The 23,983-nt window shown below is 33.0% G+C and overlaps 2 protein-coding genes across 5 annotated transcripts; one reads left to right on the top strand and one right to left on the bottom strand.

Moving 5' to 3' along the window:
* Positions 1–6,040: 6,040 nt before the first annotated feature.
* Positions 6,041–18,033, top strand: LOC148308720 (uncharacterized). Of its 4 annotated transcripts, none has more exons than XM_088261235.1 (7): positions 6,041–6,496; positions 11,488–11,683; positions 13,898–14,046; positions 14,644–14,838; positions 15,404–15,592; positions 17,349–17,524; positions 17,895–18,033. In XM_088261235.1, the coding sequence occupies exons 1-7, from the start codon at positions 6,403–6,405 to the stop codon at positions 17,952–17,954; spliced, it is 1,059 nt and encodes a 352-aa protein (XP_088117361.1). In that variant the 5' UTR covers positions 6,041–6,402; the 3' UTR covers positions 17,955–18,033. The 4 variants fall into 4 exon arrangements, with proteins under 4 accessions (XP_088117361.1, XP_088117362.1, XP_088117360.1 ...); XM_088261236.1 differs by having other exon boundaries at positions 6,254–6,496; positions 14,647–14,838; XM_088261234.1 differs by having other exon boundaries at positions 6,254–6,496; positions 13,898–14,103.
* RpS29 (ribosomal protein S29) lies at positions 17,974–23,444 on the bottom strand. Its single transcript, XM_088261239.1, has 3 exons — positions 23,347–23,444; positions 22,168–22,267; positions 17,974–18,112 (listed from the first exon to the last, which is right to left on the bottom strand). The coding sequence occupies exons 1-3, from the start codon at positions 23,406–23,408 to the stop codon at positions 18,104–18,106; spliced, it is 171 nt and encodes a 56-aa protein (XP_088117365.1). The 5' UTR covers positions 23,409–23,444; the 3' UTR covers positions 17,974–18,103.
* Positions 23,445–23,983: the final 539 nt, after the last annotated feature.

Raw genomic sequence — 23,983 nt, 5'->3', positions numbered from 1 at the left:
AGCTCCAAAATTGCAGCTAAAATAAAAGACATGATAAGTAATGTTTTATGATTCGTACAGAAAATACAAAACCACTGTAACGTTACATTAAAAAAAAACAATGATACAATACTGATGATTAAAAAATGGGTGGAATGGTGAACGTTGCAAAGTGTTTAAAGTGATGAAACAAAAACCAGCCAACACCAGGTCTTACCTAAGCTTTGGGAATGTCAAACTTCCATATTCACTTTGTATAAAAATAGGTATTTCGTCCATTTTGAGGCACATAGGTATAACAAAAAACTCAAAAATATTATACTCTATTTTTATCGCTTAAATGGATCACTTATCTATGATAATTAAAAATTACTAACCTACGTCAAAGGCAAATTAATAACGCCTATCACAAGTGAAATAAGTATCCAGTGCTGATATTTACGTAATAATTACATATAAAATTAATCGTATTGAATATATAGTAGTTACCGCATATTGAATACTTATCATGTTTAATAATAGTGATGGGATGAAATGAAGGAAAATAATAATGTGATTAAATTAATCCATTCATTCGAATAATTAAAAAAAATATTTTCACTCGAATACTGAATCGAATATTAACAGAATATTAGTTGTGTAAATACGAGTATATAACCATGCATCACAGGGTGAAAACAATAATACACATGTGTATCTACAAGATATTAATCACATACTACAAATATAAATCACATGCGTTGTAGTCAGACCTGGTTGTGTGAGACTTGTCACCACCCAATTTGGTCCCTTCCCACTCTCCCTAAGCCACAGATTCTTGACCTCCATTTATCAAACAGTGCTTGTTAGTTTTCGATCCGACTTATAACTCATGTGATTAATATTTTATGTGCGTTTGCTTTAGCACTATGACAGCAGTATGTAATATTACTTGTATGCTGGTGAATTGATTGTTCTGTCGTAGAAATGGGTACATCTTGAAACCGGAAACTAAAATTTCGATGAGTGGTTATACGAGTATACCAGCATAACAATATTTTATTCACGACCATGAAGTAAAATCTTTCAGTAATAATAATACGAATAAAAACTATTTGATTCTGAAAAATCATTTGATTAATCCCATCATTAGTGCATAACTACATTTTCTATTGCGGAAAATGTCATGAGATTAAGAGCGGGAAGTCGAAATATGATTTACAAACCCGGAATCACAACACACGGAAGGTTTGTAGTTTTTCAGATAAAAATTTTTATTGAGTAAATACAAATTCAAAGTAACAAAAAATCAACACATAAAAATGCTAACTTGAGATTCAATCCATGCTCCGCTAACTCCAAATATTTGATTTTTTGTAAAGAAGATAGTTCGCGAGGAAGTAACCGTTTTTGTCAAAGCCGGTGGACATTATAATTGAGTATAATAAGATAAATTGTGATTTTAAATAAAGTAATTATGTAAGTTAAAGTTGAATTACTTATTTACCTACATAGACATAGTTTGTGCATAGGTTTACAATATAAATCATGGTATGAAACTTATTGTAGTCGATTTATTATTATTTATTTATCAGACACTGGATTATCCACACGGATGATATAATATCGATATTATAGGTATCAAAAAGCTATATACTATAATATATCCTTCACAAATTTTCCCAAATGCCAGGTCGTAATCAGAGAGACTTCCATCTTCTTTCATAAAAACAATAGATGTTTCTTCTCAAGTCGAGACACCTATAATTGTAATGATTTTAAAAGTAGTAGAAAAATAAGATAAAGAGATGATTTGGTGAAATCAGGAAACCGTGGCTTATTACGAGTCGTCATTGATCTGACAACTAAAACAGCGTTAGAAAACTTATTTTAGATAATAACTAAAATAACAAAGATCTTATCCGGTCCGGTGCGTCAAAGATGTTATTTTACCTTTTTTGTCGTTATCCGGAAGTGGCGAAATGGGCAGGTTTATACGGAGTACTGTCTATGTAACTCTCTACAATAACGGAAGCGAATAGATGTTATTATGTTATAATAATATACCTACATATTGTGGGCAGTAATCTCAACTAAAGCAGGTTAAAATACTACTTGTTTCATAACTATTTTAATCGCAACTATGTTTAAATAAAATATAATATAGTATCTCAACATAGACGAATAAATTTCGTTGATTGATTCGGCAGTCACTTTATGGCTGCCATTTTTTATCTGAATTTTATAAGGAAAATACCACTATTTCTTAAATTCTATTTTGAAGACACATATTCGATGCACAATCGATTCTAAGAAATAACGGTATTTGCCAAGTTAAATTTAAATCAAAATAGATAAATGATGTTTATTGTGATGAAAATATGGTCAGTCTGCGTATGAAATTGTTGATATTTCGGATTTTTGTAAATACAGAGAGAATCTTAAAAAAAGACAATTGTTTGACGATAATTACAAAAATTATTTCGGTCTTTGGATACGATCATTTAAAACTAATTACGCTAACCAGTTATCAATTATCGTTGCATATTGTGCAATTCTAGCTCCTAATATATTCGAGGTCCTAAAAAGAAGATGAATATGGTTGGGATATGTTCTGAGAATACCGCCTAAGAAAATAAGCCCTCGCGTCTCTTTTTCCAACCCCGACCATTCACCGACTGTTCTTAACGTAACTTCGGGATGCTAGACTTCCTGGGAGGAAGCCAGTTGAATAGTGTTTGGCAGGGTGGCTTGATATGATACGTGGTGTGTCCCTCGTTTTGTACAATTTGTCTATGACTTTGATCTTTCCCTTTTCCCCTTTCCCCTTTTCCTCCGTCAAACTCTTTCAGGTATTTTTGTGGAAAAGTGGAATTTTGTAATTGGAACAGTACAAGTACTTGTTTCGTAATACTCGTATATGTGTATAACTTGATATGACTGATCTGTTAAATTCCCAAATAAAAAATAATTATCAGGTATTCCTTCCGATTGAAAATAGCCTATTATCCAAGAATTAGGCAGTGGCGAACTTTCTTTTCAAGCCAAGAAGGTAGGTAGGTACCTAGAGTTTTAACATCGATCACCCATTTGCATCTCATATGGACTAAAAATGTTTGACTGTGTCTTTGCATTGTTCCTTGTCTGTCTGCTGTGCTGGTTGCGGTTGTGGAGGCGTCTTTGTACCGGCCAACGTTGGGTGGGAATCGGATCTAGCTGACTAACTGAACTAACTAACCCCGTAACTAATTTATCCCTTTCACTGACTATACGGCGGCACTTCTAGAAAATTTGGTGGTGGTTTTACAAACTTGTATTATTTAGATTGGCAGTGATAGGGATATTGAAAGCTTTTAAATGCAAATTCACAGTAAATCGAGATACAAATTTGTTTCACAAACAAAAACTTCTTTGCAAGAGAAGGTCTGTCAGGAAGCCTAATGCTTCTGTACCAATGCTTCTGTACCAGATTCTGCCTAATGCTTCTGTACCAGATCTGGGAATGCAGTGGGATAGCTTTCAATTGCTGTTTTGGAGATTTAATTGATTTTAAAATACATTTGAGTTTTAAGAACGTAATCTATTATCGTAATATAATATCAGATTAAGAGTAAATACAGAAATGTACAAAACGGTATATTATAATGATATATAATCATAAATATCATAAAACCTTTCACGTAGATAATAATCTGGCTTCTAAATACCCAGAAGTATATACTCTTATTTCCGAATAAAGTGTGCTCTAGTTTTACTTCTGAACTTGTTTCGTCTGTCCATTTAATTATGTAATATTGACGTCCAAATTTCAGATCGTGACCGTTCGCATATATGGTTTGAAGTTTTAAGTAATGACACACATAATTGGGTGCTTACCGGTTGATTCGTTGGTTGTATTATGTGGGTATGAAAATAGTTTTAAATGTTTAAAATTAATTAATTCCGCATATTGCACAATCTTTTTCGGTCAATTTGAGTCCTGTTTTGAACATCCACCTTTAGTTTCTCCTCATACTTGTATCTGTGCTCGGCAGCGATAGAAATTAATTTTAATTATTTTATTTTAAAGGAACAACCCGCAAAGCCTGTTCTTAAAGAAGCTTATCTGCAGGTAGGATAGTAACGATAGGGAAGGTAAATGTGAAAAACACATCACAAACTGTAAAAATGAATAATTATTCACCCTACGGATGAAATATCAATATTATGATGTGTTTCAGCTTGGGATGAAGAATCTATCGTATTTATACGAAAGAAAATGGAAGCCTGAGCGTTCCAGGGTGCACGACGACCAGACATTATTTGGCTGGATTAAGTTATCACTTTTTATACTCGTGTAACGTTCATCATTAAGCCTATTATGGAACGCCACATTTGATAACTTTTTAAAGCGTACATACATGCAATTTTATTGGATTCATTTCCGGTGTAAGTAGGTACTTATTCGATATTTTTTGGTAAATATGGTTGACGACGACGATGTCGTTAGGTGAGGAAGGCAACGAAAATGACAATAGCTTAGCAACTAGCTTTTCTTAATGCCTACCTCTTCTGCCTGCCTTAATTATTTATCTGTGTACGCCACTGCTATTTACTCACAAATATAAAGAAGAAGTCAAACTAATTACGACGAAATGACCCTACGCAAATGCATAACGTATTATATATCCAACACAAGTTAAGTATTACTTATAATTTATTTTATGTAGTGAAAGGTAGCTTTATATTTGTCATAAAAAGCGCTTACTTTAATGCGACATGTTGCAAGCCCTAATTAACGTTTTTTGTTCGTAATGGTTTATTGAAATGTGTAAATTTCCGTCGAACAAGAGTCAAAGATCACAATTTACGCAAGATCGGTGGCCTCTGTCTGTAATTTCAAAAATCTTACCATTTTTGCAAATAAATTGTTAGACGTGCAACTGCCATTTACAAAGCAAATCCTAAAAAAACTTGAAGAAACGAAATAGCATTTCGAATTTCGACCAAGGTAAACCGTAGTGCAGTGATGTTTGAATTAATAGATGAAGGTACATAAAAAAGATATAACACTGCCTCTAACAGTATCTCTAACCTTGCCCATCCGCATTCAATGGTGCATAGGGTACTGCATCGCATCGTCGCAGCGTTATCTTGATCGTTATGAGAATGCAATCATGGTCCTACGCTTCAGGTACCAGTCTACGGTTGTAATATTTATTAAACAACATAAATTATTTAGCAGTACCCAGCAACCCATTGCTGTGGATCAGTCTGTTTAAAAATGGAAAAGAAACAAAACCAAATATTTTTATAGTGTTTAATTTCACAATTCTTGCGAATGAAAATATAAAAAAATCTGTGAAACAACAATCCAATCGAAAGCATTGAAAATACACTCTCGAAGCACACTGTGTGCCATGAGAAATGTTTAGTATTGCGTATGTTGATGTTATGTTCAACAGATGGCGCTGCCATTGCGGTAAAAAATACTGTTTAAAAAAACACGTTTTCGCTTATGTCACAAGTAAAAAATACCTATCACCTAATACTTTCTTTGTGTCGCTGCTTCTCTGTCTAGTTTGATGAAAAACTAAGAATATTTTCTCAAACGCATATAAAAACAAAGATGCACATAAAAACACGCGCGTATTCGAATGCAACGCTGTGTCAAAATTGCAAAGTAATTGGAGACTTGATATACCTATTGAATATGCTATCTATATAAATCTAAACGTAAAGTTACACTTACATTTTGATTTATATAGATAGCATGTTCGCGGTATTTCTATGATTTGCGGGAATTCCTAAAGTATTGCGTGCTTTCGCAGTATTATAATTTGGAAAAATGCGTAATCGCATGTTGCATATCGTGAACCAGATACCCGCGCCAACCTGCGCGGGCCATTCGCGGTTTGCCGACTGCTCTGCAAAACCACCACCCACAAACAGGATTATCCAGCCTCCAGAATGTGTACCACCGCATTTTTATAATCGAAAGGGAAAGTGGCTAGCCCGGTGTTATGAAATATCGAAATGATTCGCCACCGAGCAAGCTCAGACCCAAACGTAACGCAGTCTTTTCAGTTGGCTGCACATATTCAGTCGTCTGGGCGCGCTTGACACCGGCAAACTTCTCGTTTCGCCGAAGAAAACGAATAACAAAAGGCGAAAACATTTTTTGTTCTTCATTCTCTATTATCATTCAATTCAGCACTGGTTAAAATGCAACTTCAATAATATATTTTAACATTAAAAAGTACCTATTTAAAAAAAAATTCGTGCCATCGTCAAAAACTGTACTTGTTTACACGGAGTAAAAGCGAAATCATAAATAAAAATCAACTCGAATACGTGTTTCGTTTTATTGAAAACGTTTTATACTGTTTTGAGATTGCTTTAAGTGTTTTTGTAATATATTATTTTGTTACTTTATAATTGTTTTTGTACTTAAAAGTTATTGCAATGTATGAAGCAATTCGTTTGACAGTTCTGGCGCTGCTAGTGTCAGAAATTCCCGCCCAAATTTTCACATTCGACGGAAATGATTTGAATACTGGTAAGTGGGTACGTAGGTACCTTAAAAAATATTTTTTTAATATGTTCGTAGCTTTTTACATATATTTGAAAATGTATGCGGACCTAATATTTTTGCAGCAAGTAAATACCTGCGTATTGATGTAAAACATCAACAGGTTTCAAGACGTATCGTCTCTTCGTCAGGATAATCACCAACCAGCTACCACTACCATAGCACTATTCATTCATTTATACATATGTACAAACATACCGTCCCATGCGTTATAAGTCGGGCCAACATGCACCAAGGGTATATAAAAACACCTTTATTGCATATTGGTCTTCTACCAGGCTGATAAAGAATGTGATCAATATTGTCTATGTCTATTGTCTATATGGCTATGATAGTATTAAATAGTGTTACTTCCATGCTGCGGTAGTGTTTGTCCCGACGAAGAGACGGTGGACTTTCGGTAAGTAAGGTTATATACTAACATAAATGTTAAAATATCTTAACACCAAGGTAATGCCTTCTTATTCTTCGTCTTCTACTTGGTGTAGGCCTTGTGGCATGTTTTTAAGAGGGATTAGTCTCCTGCGATGTTGATCCCCTGGTCTGCCTGGGAGTCGTCTACCTTGTAATGCTTTCATTATTAATAATACGATAATGTCTAATTCAACCGTTTATTAGTCAAGCTTTATTACATATTTAAGTTATGAAATTATCGAAAAAACTCGAATACACTTTGTAAGAAAGAGATCTTCGTAAAGTTCGTATAAATTACGCCAAGTTACCAAATAATGACATTGCATGATTAAACGAAACGTGATTAATGAATATTTCAAGTGTTAATTATCAATTAAGGTGCGAAGTTTACACGTTCAAATGAATACCATACTTTTGAATGTCGATTTAATTGAATGGGAAAATCTTTATTCAATGGTAATATTAAATACAAACTATAGAAATATAGCAAGACACGCAAGATGAGAGACTCAATTATTTAAATTGACTCTCAACATAGATGTATAAGAATATGGGTCTGAATAAACTCAGCGTATTTACAGAGCTTATGACCTGTCAAACACTGGTTTAGCGATCACTTTTTATACACGTGTAACATTCGCCATTCTACCCTTGTTGGACTACCTTACCACTCAAATTTAGGACACGACCAGATTTTAGGTTCTGATTGATCTGGTAGTGCCAAGTCTTTTTTGGCCGTCTTCGTTCTGTTCTCCCGTTCACATTTGCCAAATTTGGACAATCTCTCGTTATCAATTCGATCCACATGTCCGTAAAGAACTTTTCATAATATTTTTAGCTATCCCTAATTCAGCCCTGCATTCCTTTCCAATATCTTAATATTAATTCCGTCACACATCAATTTTACACACATTCGTCTGAGAGAACGTATTTAGTATAGATAACTTTAAATTTATTCGTTGATCTTTTTTCTAAAGACTTTGGAGTTTAGAAAGCTGTCGATCGTTGATCAGTATTTTCAGGTTTAATGGAACCAAAAAAAAGAAATACATATCGCTCACTCCTTTCAAGAACGTCATAAATCAAAAATCATCAATTTTCAGTTGTGCATGTTTTCGGAATGCCCAGAAAATGTACTATATCCCAGCAAAAAAGACATATTTTTAACTTAATATCTACCCGCTACAGGGCAGAAAGTGTTGTTTTTGCATTTTGAAGAAATGGTATTGTTTGATTATTTTTTTTTAAATATTTTTCAAATGGAGAAAAAACCTTCAGGTTTTACCTAAAAAGATCTGTTGCACAGTAAAAAGTTCAATAAGTGGCTTGATATTTATTTTTAATACATTGTATTATTATGTTTAAACTTTAAAAACGTTCTCATGAAAAATCAAGTATTTTGATTTATGACGTTCTTGAAAGGAGTGAGCGATATGTGTTTTCTACCGTGAAGTAAAGTTAAAGCTATCTACACTGCTTAGTTAAAATATGTTTTCTGTATGCAATCGATGCCCTAATAAAAGCACAGTATACCGAAATATTAATTTATCTCATGAGCAGTTTAAATACGATATTAGTTTTGAAATCATAAACAAACATTCTCAGGTTTTAACGATACAAGTTTAACCTCGATAAGTATGAAGTTATGAACAATTTATTGCTTTCAAAGTCAAGTAAAAGAACTGTAGCAGAGTGGAAAATCCGACTCTAGCCGAAAATCATTGCGACAGTAAGTGAACGTGACTCGATATAACAACTTAAATTGATATGCAAGTGCTTGCATTTTAACTCTACAACATTCTGGTTCTTATTTAGTCTATGGTACTCGTACAAGGGCCATTTGCGTGCATTCACAATGTTTTTAATTTTTGACCTATTTTTAGCCTAATATATTTTTATTTATTTCTTTTTTATTTTAGGTACATGGAAACATTTTTTATATTTTTTAATTATATATATTATGGCTCTTTAAGCATAGCCTGTGTTGAGCTGAAATACTTGCATGTTAATGCAATATAGGGGTTTTTTTAAATATTAAACTACCTACCAGATTTTATACATTACAATAAAAATGATATACAATAAAATAATCACAAGTATTTTATTTTTTATTTATTTAAAATGATGAATTATGATGAAATAAATAATTTCTTTCGTTGGATCGTCCGAATTAATCATTTTTCGTGTAATTGCAGACGATTTCAACATGCAATATATTACAATATTACGCGCGGAATATGTGTGAAACCTTTTCGCTGTAATCATATTATATTTCAAAAGTATTTATGAAACATCTGAGAAGAAAAACTATCTTTTATTGAGCGGGTTTTAGTAAAAATGTTAATAGAGGCAAAGGCCTTCACTCGTTCTATTTCAGTACATTTATGTTTTTTGTGTGAATTAAGCCTGTAAGTTGCTTCTTTTCTGCTAATGCAACCAAATTTGTGATATGTGATGTAGAAATAATGAGAAAAGAAGAATTCAGTAAATAAATAAAAAGCGCGTCTGCACCGTACACGTGATGGAAGTGAAACTTCTTAAAGAATAAGAGATTTTATGTGAGAGAGAAATACAACAATAGAAAATTTGCATATTGTTTTTTTGTTTATTCAGTATTTAGAGTCTAAATTTTAGACTGTCATTGATTGGTGCTTCAGTTGTTAATACTGATATTAAGACCATACTCGCAATAACAGATCTCATTCAGCATTCGGCAACGCTAGAAGCCGCACGTCATTTCACGTCCGATTTTTTAAGAATATACCTATATTGGATTTTCTTGTTTCTTAGAATATACATTGAAAAAAAAAAGATTTTTTTAAAAGTCATTACCTTTCAACAACTCTTTTCTTTTCAATACCATTTATTTATTCATAAGAAAAACTTAATTATTCGATACGAAAACGATATTTTAAGAAAAAAATCAATTACGTTAAATGTTACCTGGGTTTAAATATTCTATCTATCTATAACTATCTTATTCTATCGCTTTGTATCGTGTATACGTCGCTCTCTTTTGCTCCACTCCCTTGGCATAGGAATGTATAGTTCTCTTTCTCATTCTCTCTATTTTATATCTTTCTTCTCTCTCATGTAACAAAATGTGCCTAATGAATGTGACGCGTCCTAGAAACAAGCATTCTCAATTCTCGTCTAAATACCGTTTATCGAATCGCCGACTAAGAAGTTTCACTTCAAACACCCTCAGAGTGACGATCAGTTTTCTGCGCCATTCTGATCTATGTATATAAATAGGTCAAGGTTTCTGTTTTGACCCACGCGAATCAGACCGTAACTAAATTAATTTTGATTATCTCCAATCTTAATTATAAGCTTTTTACTAAATAAAAATCATAATATTATGGAGATATTTAATTTCGTTCAATGATCAGATAACATTTACAACATTTTGAGTGTGTCCAAATACTTGTTCACAAAATCTGGATTATCTCCAATTACAGGAGTTATTTTCATATTATTTTATTTTTTGACATCTCATCAAAGATGAAGAAGAATATGGAAGTCTGGGCATTTACGGGGCTGACGACCGGCCCAGACTCAAATTCAAATTCCAAGGATTCGGACCTCAGATACTAATATAAGAGTTTCTGCTTAATAAAAAGCTTCTTTACATCTCACCAATAGATGTCTCTAGTGAAGTTCTAGTGATTCAAGAACAAGGTTTCTAAATTGGTTCATATATATAGAACTTCCAAGAATTTGAGTAGTGTGGTTGTCAATAATGGGTAGAATTGGTGAATGTTACACGTGTGTAAAGTGATCACTTAAACCAGCCTATGACGGTCGTCAGCCCCGTAAATGCCCAGACTTCCATATTCTTCTTCATCTTTGATGAGATGTCAAAAAATAATATCAGATAACATTGTATCGCTTTTAATATAATTTTTTTTTATTTCATTGTGATTAGTATTGGCGATTATAGTATTAGATTAAGTATTTTAAATATTTGTATGTGGTCAGGTCGGGAGTCGGAATAATCGGTATATCGCTCACTCCTTTCAAGAACGTCATAAATCAAAAATTGTCAATTTTCAGTTGTATGTTTTCGGAATGCTCAGAAAATGTACTATATCCCAGCAAAAACTTATTATTTTCAAACCTAATATTTACCCGCTACAGGGCAGAAAATGTTGTTTTTGCATTTTGAAGAAAAGGTATTGTTTTATTATTTTTAAAAAATATATTAAAGATTTTTCAAATGGAGAAAAAACCTTCAGGTTTTACCTAAAAAGATCTGTTGCACAGTAAAAAGTTCAATAAGTGGCTTGATATTTATTTTTAATACATTGTGTTTTATTTTTAAACTTTAAAAACGTTCTCCTGAAAAATCAAGTTTTTTGATTTATGACGTTCTTGAAAGGAGTGAGCGATATATTTATGAGAAAAGGCTATGAATGTTTGCAAAGACAGAGTGATATTCTCTCAGCCTATCCCTGCAGAAGCATCGTGATGGTTAATTAGTTAGTAAATTTATTAATAATACTTGGTGAGTACCTGCCTAATTTTTTTTACATTTTCTGCAGTAAAATCGTCGACAAAGAAGCCAACCAAACCCGAGTTGAGATGTCCCAGCAACATTCCCTTCGAGTTCTTCCCTCTTCCCTGCATCTCCACCAAGGACTGCCGCCTCATGGGCCACGGATACCTCTGCTGCGGTGAGGAAGGGAAGTTCAAGAGCTGTACAAAGGGAATGAGGAAAGAAAACTCCAAGAATAACAAGTAAGTAGTGGCTACTCTATCTTACCAGTGTTCTAAGTATGTACCTAAAAAGAAAAATATTTGGATATATCGCTCACTCCTTTCAAGAACGTCATATCTCAAAAATCGTCAATTTTCAGTTGTGCATGTTTTCGGAATGTCAAGAAAATGTACTATATCCCAGAAAAAGAGGCATATTTTTAACTTAATATTTACCCGCTACAGGTCAGAAAGTGTTGTTTTTGCATTTTGAAGAAAAGGTATTGTTTAATGATTTTTTTTTAATATGCTAAATATTTTTCAAATGGGAAAAAAACCTTCAAGTTAAACCTAAAAAGATCTGTTGCACAGTAAAATGTTTAATGAGTGGCTTGATATTTATTTTTAATACATTGTATTATATTTTTAAACTTTAAAACCGTTCCCCTGAAAAATCAAGTTTTTTGATTTATGACGTTCTTGAAAGGAGTGAGCGATATGTGTATTTGTATAATTGGATTTTTAAATATAAAACTTACTAATCATCACGCCACTTCCCTTTCTCCTTACACCATCTACTCTTTACTTACAAATGATACATTCATAAAATAACCCAAAAATTTAAAATTTTGCAATAAATTAGATTACCACTACTACGCCGTTTCACCGCAGGGGTAGGCAGAAAGGATGGAACGCCAAACTCTTCTGTCCTGACATACACTCCTTGCCTCCTCCACATCCATACATCTAGTCATACATGCCCTCCGATTATGCAGACTTTTGACACCACCAGATTTTAGGTTCTGATTGATCTGATCGTGCCAAGTCTATTTCGGTCGTCCTCGTTCTGTTTTCCCGTTCACATTCCCCACATATATTTTCTTAGTCATTCTCTCATTATACATTCGCTCCACATGTCCATACTACCGTAAAGAACTATTCCTAATCTTTTAAATTATTCCTTGTTCAGCCTTACATTCCTTTCTTATATCATCATTTTTTCAATGATTTTCCACACATTCGTCTGAGTGAGCGCGTTCACTCTGCTTTCGTCCTTCCTTTGCCAGTTCCATGTTTCGTTTCCATACATTAGTGTCGGTACCAGCACGCCGTTGTGAACCGCTAGCTTGGCTTGGCATAGATTAGATTAATAATAATAATAATAATAAAACCCTTATCCGCACCCCAATGGTGCATAGGGCACTGCGTCATATAAACGCAGTGTTATCTTGATCGTTTACACATGAAGGAATATTGGGTAATATTGAATAAATATGACAGTGAAAAAATCACTTTATTTAATATTTATTTTACCCCCCTTGGGAATCGAACCCAGGACCTCCAGAACGGTAGCCGAGCGTGCTGACCATTACACTACGGAGGCGGACAAAAGATTAGATTAGATTACCATTTTTTTTTATTAAAAAAAAAACTTGTATATTTCCATTATTCAAAGTATGTATTTATACCGTGTTCTCGGCACCATCTATGGTTGAGTTTCGTAAGCTTTTTATTGCAGATATAATTATTTTACATACTAGGAGACACTTGAAAACTTGATTTAAAATTTTTGTTAATCTTGTAATTTGACCAGTTATTTTATTTACAATATTTTGAGTGTGTACAAATTTTTGTTTAACTATCTGGGTTTGTCCATTTAGAACGTTTTTTATATACTCACATCTCAATGTAGACAAAGAAGAATATTGAATTCTGGGTAATTACAGGCCTTACAACCTATGACAGGTTCCGCAATTTGAGTAGCATGGTTGTCAATCATGTGTAGAATGGTGAATGATACTAATATGTATATAAAGTGAACATATAAACTACTTGAGTTTTATTATAGACTACATGTTTCAGAAGTTAAACTTCCATCATTCAGGTCTGTATAATAACAGTTATTATACAGACCTGAATGATGGAAGTTTAACTTCTGAAACATTTAGTCTATAATAAAACTCAAGTGGTAAAAAACGAAGTTTTTTCTTCAATCATTGTAACATGTCTTACCACAAAGTTAATGCCGAAACAATAAATAACATATAAACTAGTCTATGACACCTATACGTTGAAATGTCAATATTTGAATATTTGTACTTATTTTCTACTTATTTACTTTTTCATTTGTTTTTATTATTTAATATTGTAAAAGCCCTCCAGGCGTTTATGTCCATTAAATAAAATAAATGTATCATAGCCAAAATATTAACAAGGACTTGATAAGTAAGTTTTTATTTTATTTACATGTTTCAGGAAAAAATCGAGCAACGAGTCTATTGTGAGATTATTGCCTATTGCAACTACTGCCAGACCGACAACAACAACCTCTACTACAACGACAACTCCCAGACCAACTACTACTAAACCAAAACCTACCACAAACAAACCGAAAGCTGTAAAAGGTATTACCATTGATAGTACAAATGTAACTGACAAAAATGGAGCACTACAAATATCAAGTAAATAAAAAATGTCATAAATACATTAACTACCCTAATTACTACTAATTATAATATTAATAGTAATTTTCTTCCATGTAAAATAATCCAACTCAATCATAACTTGTAAATTAACTTAATAAATCAATTTCTCTCTCTCCCTCTCTCTAATAAGTAGAACTGTATTCTACTAAATAATAACTTAATCACTAAAAACTTACTAATTTCAAGCATAGATGTAGCTATTATAGGTTTTTTTCTGAAAAAAAACATTGTGTTGTCACTTACGACATATTTACAACTTTTCAAAATATTGGACAGTATGGTTGTCAATTTTAGGTTGAATGGTAAATGTAACTGTGTGTAAAGTGATAATTTAAATTATGTAAACAATCAGACTTCCATATTCTTTTCCTAATAGACTTCTACATATACATATATTGAAATATCCTTACAATATTTATGACACATTTGTGTAGTGGCACAGATGTGTGTATGGTATGGTTAATATAAATTACATTTGTTTTTTTAAAGTTATATAAAAGCTTCCATATTTTGCAGCAGCCAAATCAACATCAGTCGCTAAGGGAACAGATGATATAATCTGTCCAAAGGAAATACCATTCCAATTCTTCGCCATCAGATGTGAGAAGAGGCACAGCGAATGCAGGAAGAGTCTCGGACAAGACTTCCTCTGCTGCAAGCAGACTTGTGTCAGGGGAACTATTCCCCCACTGTCGGAACAGGTACATCAACGTAAGTGAACCTTTTTTACTTCAATAATTGATCATAAAACTACCAGCAAAATAAATACAAAATCAATAAATGTGATTTTTCACTGTAATATTTATTGAATCATTATGTCACCCTGCCATCATGTAATTAACAGTCAACTGTTGGTAGAGACCAGGAGAAGAGGCTTATAAGCGTACAGCGTGCAAAACAAAAAACATTGTACAGATTGGAGTTGGGTTTGCGGTTACTTGTGATTAGTATACGACCCTAATTAGTATACTAATTAGGGTCGGGATTGATGAAAAAACCGCCCGACAGCAATATGTTAAGATGTAAACATACATACGTATAGTTTTTAAATCACCAATTCGATTCCAAACTTACCATGAAATCAAATTATTAAAATGAATTCCTCTTACGTGAAAATTTAACAAACCCTTTCTTCTCATTGTGTTAATACATGGTGAAGGTTGGCAATCTTTATTTTGTCTTCAGCCACTTTAAACAGCGACTTAGTGCTCCAGTGAAACCATTGTATCAAGTTTCTCCCTTTTTATCTCCAATTAATTTCTCAATATTTTTTCAGCTATCTTGGGCTTGATTCCTCGGGACTGTCCAACGGAACCATTCGGGGAGCTACTGTTCGAGACCCAGGCGTGTGAAACAGATGCAGAGTGTTGGCCCAGAATATGCTGCCCTGATGGCAATCAGAGGTACTGCAAGACTGCCATGCCGAGACTCGACTTGGTGCCGGCCACAAGAAGACTAAATGCTCGTAAGATTCATTATCCATATATTTACAACCATATGGCTTAGTGATCTATTCTTAGACCACTGTCTCACATGAGTGTCTTCAGGCTGTATCATACTAACATACTTCAAACATTCTAGTTGGAAGTAAGACCAGTGTTTTGAATGGTTTGGGTGTCATTTAGTTTAGAGATCTGACTAATGGGTTAATGTTACTTCTTTGGTTACCTAATTAAGATGATATTTATTACTTATTTATTGTAAATGCAAACAGTTTTCCATATTGAATTGTTGGGTAATATATCCAAAAATAAACACGGTCATTGAATTGAATTCTACTTTTATTTACATATATATGATAATATGTGACGCGTTTCGTCTTATACACTGACTCTGACAGTGTTTGATAATAAGACACATATTAATTGATAATAAGTCACATATTATCATTTTGTCCGCCTCCGTAGTGTAATGGTCAGCATGCTCGCCTACCGTTCTGGAGGTCCCGGGTTCGATTCCCAGGGGGGTTTAATAAATATAAGTGATTTTCTCACTCTAATATTTATTCAATATTACACTGGACTGGTACCTGAAGTGGAGGGCTGATCACCTTTCCTTCATGTGTAAACGATCGAGATAACACTGCGTTTATATGAAGCAGTGCCCTATGCACCATTGGGGTGCGGTAAGGGTTTTATTATTATTTTATTATTATTATCATATATATGTAAATAAAAGCAGAATTCAATCCAATAACCGCATTTCATTTTGGATATATTACCCAACGATATTTATTGCATTTATTTTTTTCCCAAGTTTTTGCTGTTAAATTGTCAGTATATTAGGAGCTAGAAATACGCAACTGAATTTGTGCACTGATTGGCGTGATTAACTTTAAGTGATTGAATCCAAAAACCAAATTAAGTAGGGACTTCTTATAAAACTCTTCTTTAATTTGATCGCCCATGCCTAATTTAGTTCTTATCTTGTGAAAAATTAATTTATGATCTATATTATATTAGTAAATTCAATTTTCTGCACAGCTGCTGAACACTGCGTACCAGTGATGGATAGTTTTGAAGTCAGATCAACCAAACAATATTTACTCACATTTGTTTTTTTATCGCTATTTGTTACCACAAACGCTAGTAACAGAAAACAACTACAAAAGTTTGTTTTTGTAACTCCTAATCAGTTTATCCGAAACTATTGTTATCAGCTCTGATTGCTATATTTTCCTAATACAAATCTATTCACCTCTGTGGAAATAGAGCACTGTTGCCCAATACCCTAGTTCATAGACCAAGGTTAATTTATAATTTCACATTGCCAAATATCATCGCAATAATGGCTTTAACAGCAGACTAAATTTGTCACACATAAATTTCGGTAGTGTAATGGCAAAGGGGTATATCTGTCAAATTTTTCATTTTCTAAGTTTGTAAAAAGGACTATTTTATAATAATAAAACCCTTATCCGCACCCCAATGGTGCATAGGCCGCTGCTTCATATAAACGCAGTGTTATCTTAATCGTTTACACATGAAGGAAAGGGGATCAGCCCTCCGCTTTCGGTACCAATCCAGGGTAATATTTAATAAATATTACAGTGAAAAATCACTTATATTTATTTGACCCCCCTGGGAATTGAACCCGGGACCTCCAGATCGGTAGCCGAGCGTGCTGACCATTACACTACGGAGGCGGACAAAACGACTATTTTAGCATACAAAAATCTCATCACTTAAGTGGTTTAAGTTTATCTTATCATTTTGTTCCAGCCATCAGCAACATGGCGAGCTACCTTCAGTGTTCCTCGCCCCCTCCCAAAGGGCTGGACGTATTCCCTCGCCCGTGTTCCAGTACCCTGGACTGCTTCCCTAACTTGTGTTGCCAAGAAGGAGGGAACAAATATTGCAGACCCGCCAAGAAGTCTCTGGTAGCGCTTATAGCCGGGGTAAACACTACCTTATATAATATATGTAAAAGAAAAATTCCTTACAAATAAGGGTAATCAGAAGCAAATAAAATCCTTAACTAGACAACAGTTCAAAATGTAGTTTAAATTCCTACCTAGGAAATAAATATATCAAAAGTGTTATTTATATATTTCGCTATAACAAAAAGAAGAAAAACAGTCAGATGATGCGATACATTACATATTTCATAAAATGTCTTTATCAAAGTGTTTTTAGCAGATTTGTTTTCAAGATCCAATAAAAACATTTATTTTTCTTCATACTTTAACCGACAATATAACAAAAATTTGTCAATATTAAACGCTTTATTAAGACATTTTGCAAACCATGACTTATTGTTTCTTTCAGAGAGTCGGGTCCGGTTTCACTGGATTTCAAAACAACAACCAGTTGAAGAGGGAGACATGAATGCACAATAAAAAGACAATTTCAGCTGATAACGGCTTTAATATAAATACGTAATCATTGTGGAAATATACATTTCAATATTATAATGTAAATAAGGATCACACACTCATGTTAATGAAGTTTTCAGCCAAGGGGCGGGGGGAAGTAACTTAATCCAACTGAAACAAGAAAAAAATATCAGTCAGTAAAATCAAAACATAATAAGATCATTTTTAGATAATCTGACCTCAATGTTTCAATTATAAATGAGAAAGTTGACAAAAGGATATCCTTGAAAAATATCTCACCTATAGTAAACAGTAGCCGTGAAAATCTATACAGTGGGACCTCTCATAAGAATATTTAGACTAAGCTTCACATATGGTGTTTTAAAAATGATGCGGAATGCATGTAAACACGCATCACAATAGATTTAAAGAAATAGTGGTATTTACCAAGTAAAATTCAAATTAAAAATGGATAGATATTTCCATTTAAGTGACTGCAGGATCAATCAATGAAAGAATAACTCCTTCCAGAATTTCACTCGTTATGTAAAACACTTGCTAAGCAAAACAATTTTTCTCATATTAATCAATGTAAAATATGAGAACGCATTCCATGCCTAAAAATACTTATTATTTTATGCTTATTCAAATAAAATTACGTACTGTTTCATTGATAAGGATCGTAACAAACTAATTTGGTGAAAATGTGTACAATAAATTTGTAGAACACACAGCCACCTCCTTGTTAGGGTGATGATTCTCAATGTACAATGCAACAATTTCCCATGCTTTCAGCATTTCTCTTATTGCGCCAGAAGATTGTTGCTCTGCTACTTCCTCCGTTCATGTGAAATGAAATGTGATTCGCTCGTCATGTGAATGACTCATTTTGAGAGGTTCCAATGTATGCACTTGCATAAGATTATAACGGAATAAATATCTAAAAATTTTTTTGTGATAAAGTTGTATAATTTTAAGCCGATAGCCATTTATGATCAAATGTTAATATGAAAATACATTGTAATTTTTATAATAAAATGTAAATATTTAAGTTCATCCCTTTATAACTTTTGTTAATGGTAAGCAGAGTAAACCCGCTAAAAAGTGTTTATGACCTTATATGCGTAATGCACAGAAATACATCACTGCAGAAGAAAGGATGCAGCAAGATTTGTGCACATACAAGATAATAGGCCCTTTCTAGTTGGTTTTGTCTACATGTCTACCAAAATGGTGCTCCATGTCAAAACATTTTTTTCTTCTGTACATATATTTCAATGAAATTTATTAATCTCTCTAGTCTAAATTATAAAATCTTTTCATCAACTATCTATTAAAAAAATATTTTTTATACAAAAAATCTGGTGTTTTATTTTAACTATAACAAAATAAACTGTTTTCTGACAAAAATTGATTTTCTAACAAAAATAAACTGTTTTTTGACAAAAATCTTTTCATCAACTATCCATCAAAAATTTATTTTTTATACAAAAAATCTAGTGTTTTATTTTAACTATAACAAAATAAATTGTTTTCTAACAAAAATTGTAAGTAAGGATATTTTGAGCGTGTTCAAATCTTTGTTCACAAATCTGGGTTTGTCCACTTAGGGAGTTATTTATATTGACATCTCAAGATAGACAAAGAAGAATATTGAAGTCTGGGTATTTACAGGGTTTATGACCTATCATCGGCAGGCTTAAGTTATCACTTTATACATGTGCCTGAAAGCACATTTCATGAAAACTGTTTACAGCCTTCTCCTAGTATATAAAAAAATATCGGAAATATTTACAGGATAAAGATATGTTAGCAAAATGTTTATAATGAAAGAATTATTTATAAGAATAAGTTTTAAATAAAAGGTGATATTTGACTTTATCTCGTATTATGTGCATTTATTTTTAAGGGATTTTTTTTGCAATTCCCTTAGTTATTTTGGCATGTATAAAATAAACAACTTTTTATGTGAACTAATCAATGAAATTGAATACTTGGCAACATTTAAAAAATATATATTTCAGACACCATCATGCATTACATTAAATCAACAAAGACAAATAAAATGGTTAAGTAGACAGTTTTCATTCACACATGTTATTTCGCAAATCCATGCGAGCAAAATAGTTTGTTTTCTATTTTTGGTATCAGAGCAGCACTTTTAACTGGCCAGAACATCGAAACGAATAATTTCACTATAGCGAGCGTTTTGGGAAACAGATCAGCAATGCTTTACAGTCTGTTAAGACTATTTACTCGCACATTTTACGACAAAAACAAATAACTCATTCATCCTTTCAAACCCTTATCCGCACCCCAGTGGTGCATAGGGCACTGCATTATACAACCAGTGTTATCTTGATCATTAAAACACGAAGGAAAGGTGATCAGCCCTCCGCTTAAGGTACCAGTCCTGGGTAATATTGAATAAATATTAAATAATAATAATAATAAAACCCTTATCCGCACCCCAATGGTGCATAGGGCACTGCTTCATATGAACGCAGTGTTATCTTGATCGTTTACACACGAAGGAAAGGTGATCAGCCCTCCGCTTCAGGTACCAGTCCAGGGTAGTATTAAATAAATATTACAGTGAAAAAATCACTTATATTTATTTGACCCCCCCTGGAAATCGAACCCGGGACCTCCAGAATGGTAGCCGAGCGTGCTGACCATTACACTACAGAGGCGGACAACAAATAACTACCTATTGTTAAATATAAAAATAAAAAAAGTTTATTTTGCAAATGTATCAACAGTGATTCAAGTAATAAAAAGGTGCCATAAAATAATCAATTCATGGAATTGAAATATCGTAGAAAGTGACTAATTATTTTCAGCACTGCAAATTTATGATGCCCATAAAAATAATAGTAGTAAAAATAATGAAATATTTCCGAAACAGACATTCAAATAATAAAATTATACAATGTCTTTGAAATGTATTTCCTTACTTCATGAAAGGAATTGTTACATATTTTTCATTTTATATGAAATAATTATGTGAAAAATTATTTAAAAAGGATATTAAGAAAAAAAACCTACCCTTTTTCCCAATAAAATCATTGTTAAAACTCCTCAAAGGATTGAGACGCTATTTTCAACAAAAAATTGTTATAAAACTGCATTATAACTAGGTTTGTCAGATTTCTGAAATGTTCAACCGGGACACCGGAATGCACCCAGCGTACAGTGCAGTGAAATAAGTGACAATCTATTCCACTGCACTGTACTTATCTTAAACAATCCATCACGGTTAATTACTATTAGATTTTACTTTTTTATTAAAATGTTAATAATATTAGTATATAACCAGTCACCGACATTTTTATGTCTACCGGTTTCAAGACGTAACCGTCTCTTTGTCACTACCACAGTGATTGTCCTGACGAAGAGACATTTTTGAAAAAAATAAATGTGTAAAAATGACTAACCACATATGTGCTTAAATATGAATAATATTGGCAATATTTTTAGACTTTTTTGCAATCTATAATTAAATATGTCTGCCTCTGTGGTGTAATGGTTAGCGTGTTTAGCTACCGTGCTGGAAGTTCCGGGTTCGATTCCCAGTGGGGGGGTGAAAATAAAAATGATTGATTTTATACTATAATACTGATTCAATATTATCCTGGACTGATCCCTAAAACGCAGGAGTGATCACCTTGCCTTCATGCAAGTAAAGATCAAGATAACACTGCGTCAATACGATGCAGTGCCCTATGCACCATTGGGTGCGGATAAGGGTTAGAGCAAAAGAAAAACATTTATTTGAGCACTAACATAATACCTTTTGACATTCTCCCAACATATGCGCCCTTGAAGTATTATTTTACGAAAATGGCGCTATATAAGTTATCCAAATTTATTGTTATTGTTAATATGAGATTGCAAATACAATGCTTCAAATAATGTTTAAAACAACTCACAACAACACGATTTTTATCAGAGAAATTCATCACTAGAATAATAATTCAATTAAATTTATGGGACGTGAAGTAAATCAGCCCGGACTCTGGGATTTTGTCTGAAAACTGGGATTATTCCGGGTCAACCGGGACGTCTGGCTAGCCTAATTATACATACGTTTTAGACCTTGGTCGTTTTATCAATATATCCATAGCACTCCATAAAATAGTTAAGTTAGTTGGTAAGTTACTCTAAAAATCCTTAATATCCTTTGCGCCACCCTGTAATTGACGGGATAAATTTAGAAAACAAACCTTTTTGAATCCAATTTTGTTTGAGTACTCCCTGAAGCACTGCCTGCAGAGGTTGAGGCCGTACTTCCTGATCAGACCATGCTTGTTGGAGCACGCACGGCTGCAAACCAAACATAACATTCTCATATAACTTTGTGCATATCAATTTACAAATGTTTAGTAACGTGTGCGTCATACCATGCATGATAAACGCACTCCATAAATCTATTAATGAGTTGGACTCCTGTAATTGGCCAGCTTGGTTTATGGCTATTGACAGTTATCAAATGATAAGGAATTGTTGGGTAATATATCCAAAATCAAACAAGCTTTATTGGATTGAATTCTACATTTATTTATGTATATGCTAATACGTGACGCGTTTTGTCTTCTTAAGACATTATCAAACACTTAATGTCTTAAAAAGACTAAACGCGTCACGTACATATTAACATATACATAAATAAATGTAGAATTGAATCCAATAAACCTTGTTTAATTTTGGATATATTACCCAACAATTTAATATGGAATTCTACCAACTGTCTGCAGTTACAATAAATAAATGATGAGGAGTTTGTATACTTTTTGATTGGTATTATGGCAAAAACGCATCACAATGTAGTGCAAGCATATACATTAAATAAAAATATTTTGTTTTCTATTTTTGGTATCAGAGCAGCACTTTCAACTGGCCAGAACATCGAAACGAATAATTTCACTATAGCGAGCGTTTTGGGAAACAGATCAGCAATGCTTTACAGTCTGTTAAGACTATTTACTCGCAAAAATATTACATGATTTGTTAATTACTAAATATTCTATTTTTTTAAAGTAACTGTCAAAATAATGCGTATTAAATGTAAAATTTTATTAAAGATAACTTTAGTAAAGCTGTCAAACATAACACCATGCGTATGATACTGACAGTCGAGATTGAGGTTAGGTTTATATCATAAACAAATTAAGACAAAAATACACGTTGACGCATAAAAACAAACCTAAGAATCAAGGAATCATACATATCAAGTGTCTCGATATGGTATAAACCCTTAAGAATTCATATAATTAGAAAATAATAATATAAACGCGGGCCGCACAACCACGTTGATGGTATCCTTTGCGGTTTGTCAACAGTCGTTGGGGTCAGTAATTTTAGATTTTGTTTGATTCAGAACGGTAATACGAACGAAAACATACCAAGACCGTGACCCAGGTCCAAATTTGCGGGGATGCGAGAACCAGATATTTTCGTGGCCCATTTTGCGACCGTTTTACATGAACGCACGGCGAGAAAGGAAGTTCAGATTCAAGATGGCGCTTCCGGAAATGTCAATATAATGTTGCTAATTGTAAAAATTAGATTTCAACTTTCCTTAAAACATTGCTAACCTATGACAGGAAGTAATAAAGTAGGTAACTAGACCCAAAAAAAAATCAGTTACCAATGACTAACGACTATTTAATTCTTACCGCTGTAACCGCTGTAAGCTACTTTTTTATGTCATTCTTCTGTTTCCAATAGTAAAGCTTCTTTTATTTTTTATGAAACAAAAAATTGACGATTATAACATTTACTTCTGTTATAAATCGTACCATTTTTTTCATTCAACACTACATCAAAAACGTTTCTTGATTCCTTATGGCAGATTTTAACATTATAATAAAGCAAAAAGTTTAATTGTTTGGATAAAGGTAATATAATTTTTAAAATATTTTAGCCAAGAATGAATAAAAGAATCTAGTGCATGGGAAACTTTTTTCCACTTATAAAATTAATGAGGTATTTACTTTTATACCCCCAAAATAATGGGGTAAAAAATCACAACTTTTAGTG

This window comes from Brachycentrus maculatus, unplaced genomic scaffold (genome assembly GCF_059751285.1).
Source record: "Brachycentrus maculatus isolate JH-2025_06_01 unplaced genomic scaffold, ASM5975128v1 h1tg000152l, whole genome shotgun sequence".
NCBI lineage: Eukaryota > Metazoa > Arthropoda > Insecta > Trichoptera > Brachycentridae > Brachycentrus > Brachycentrus maculatus.
The sequence above is the reverse complement of the archived record's forward strand: the minus strand, read 5'-3'. Positions and strand labels throughout refer to the sequence as shown.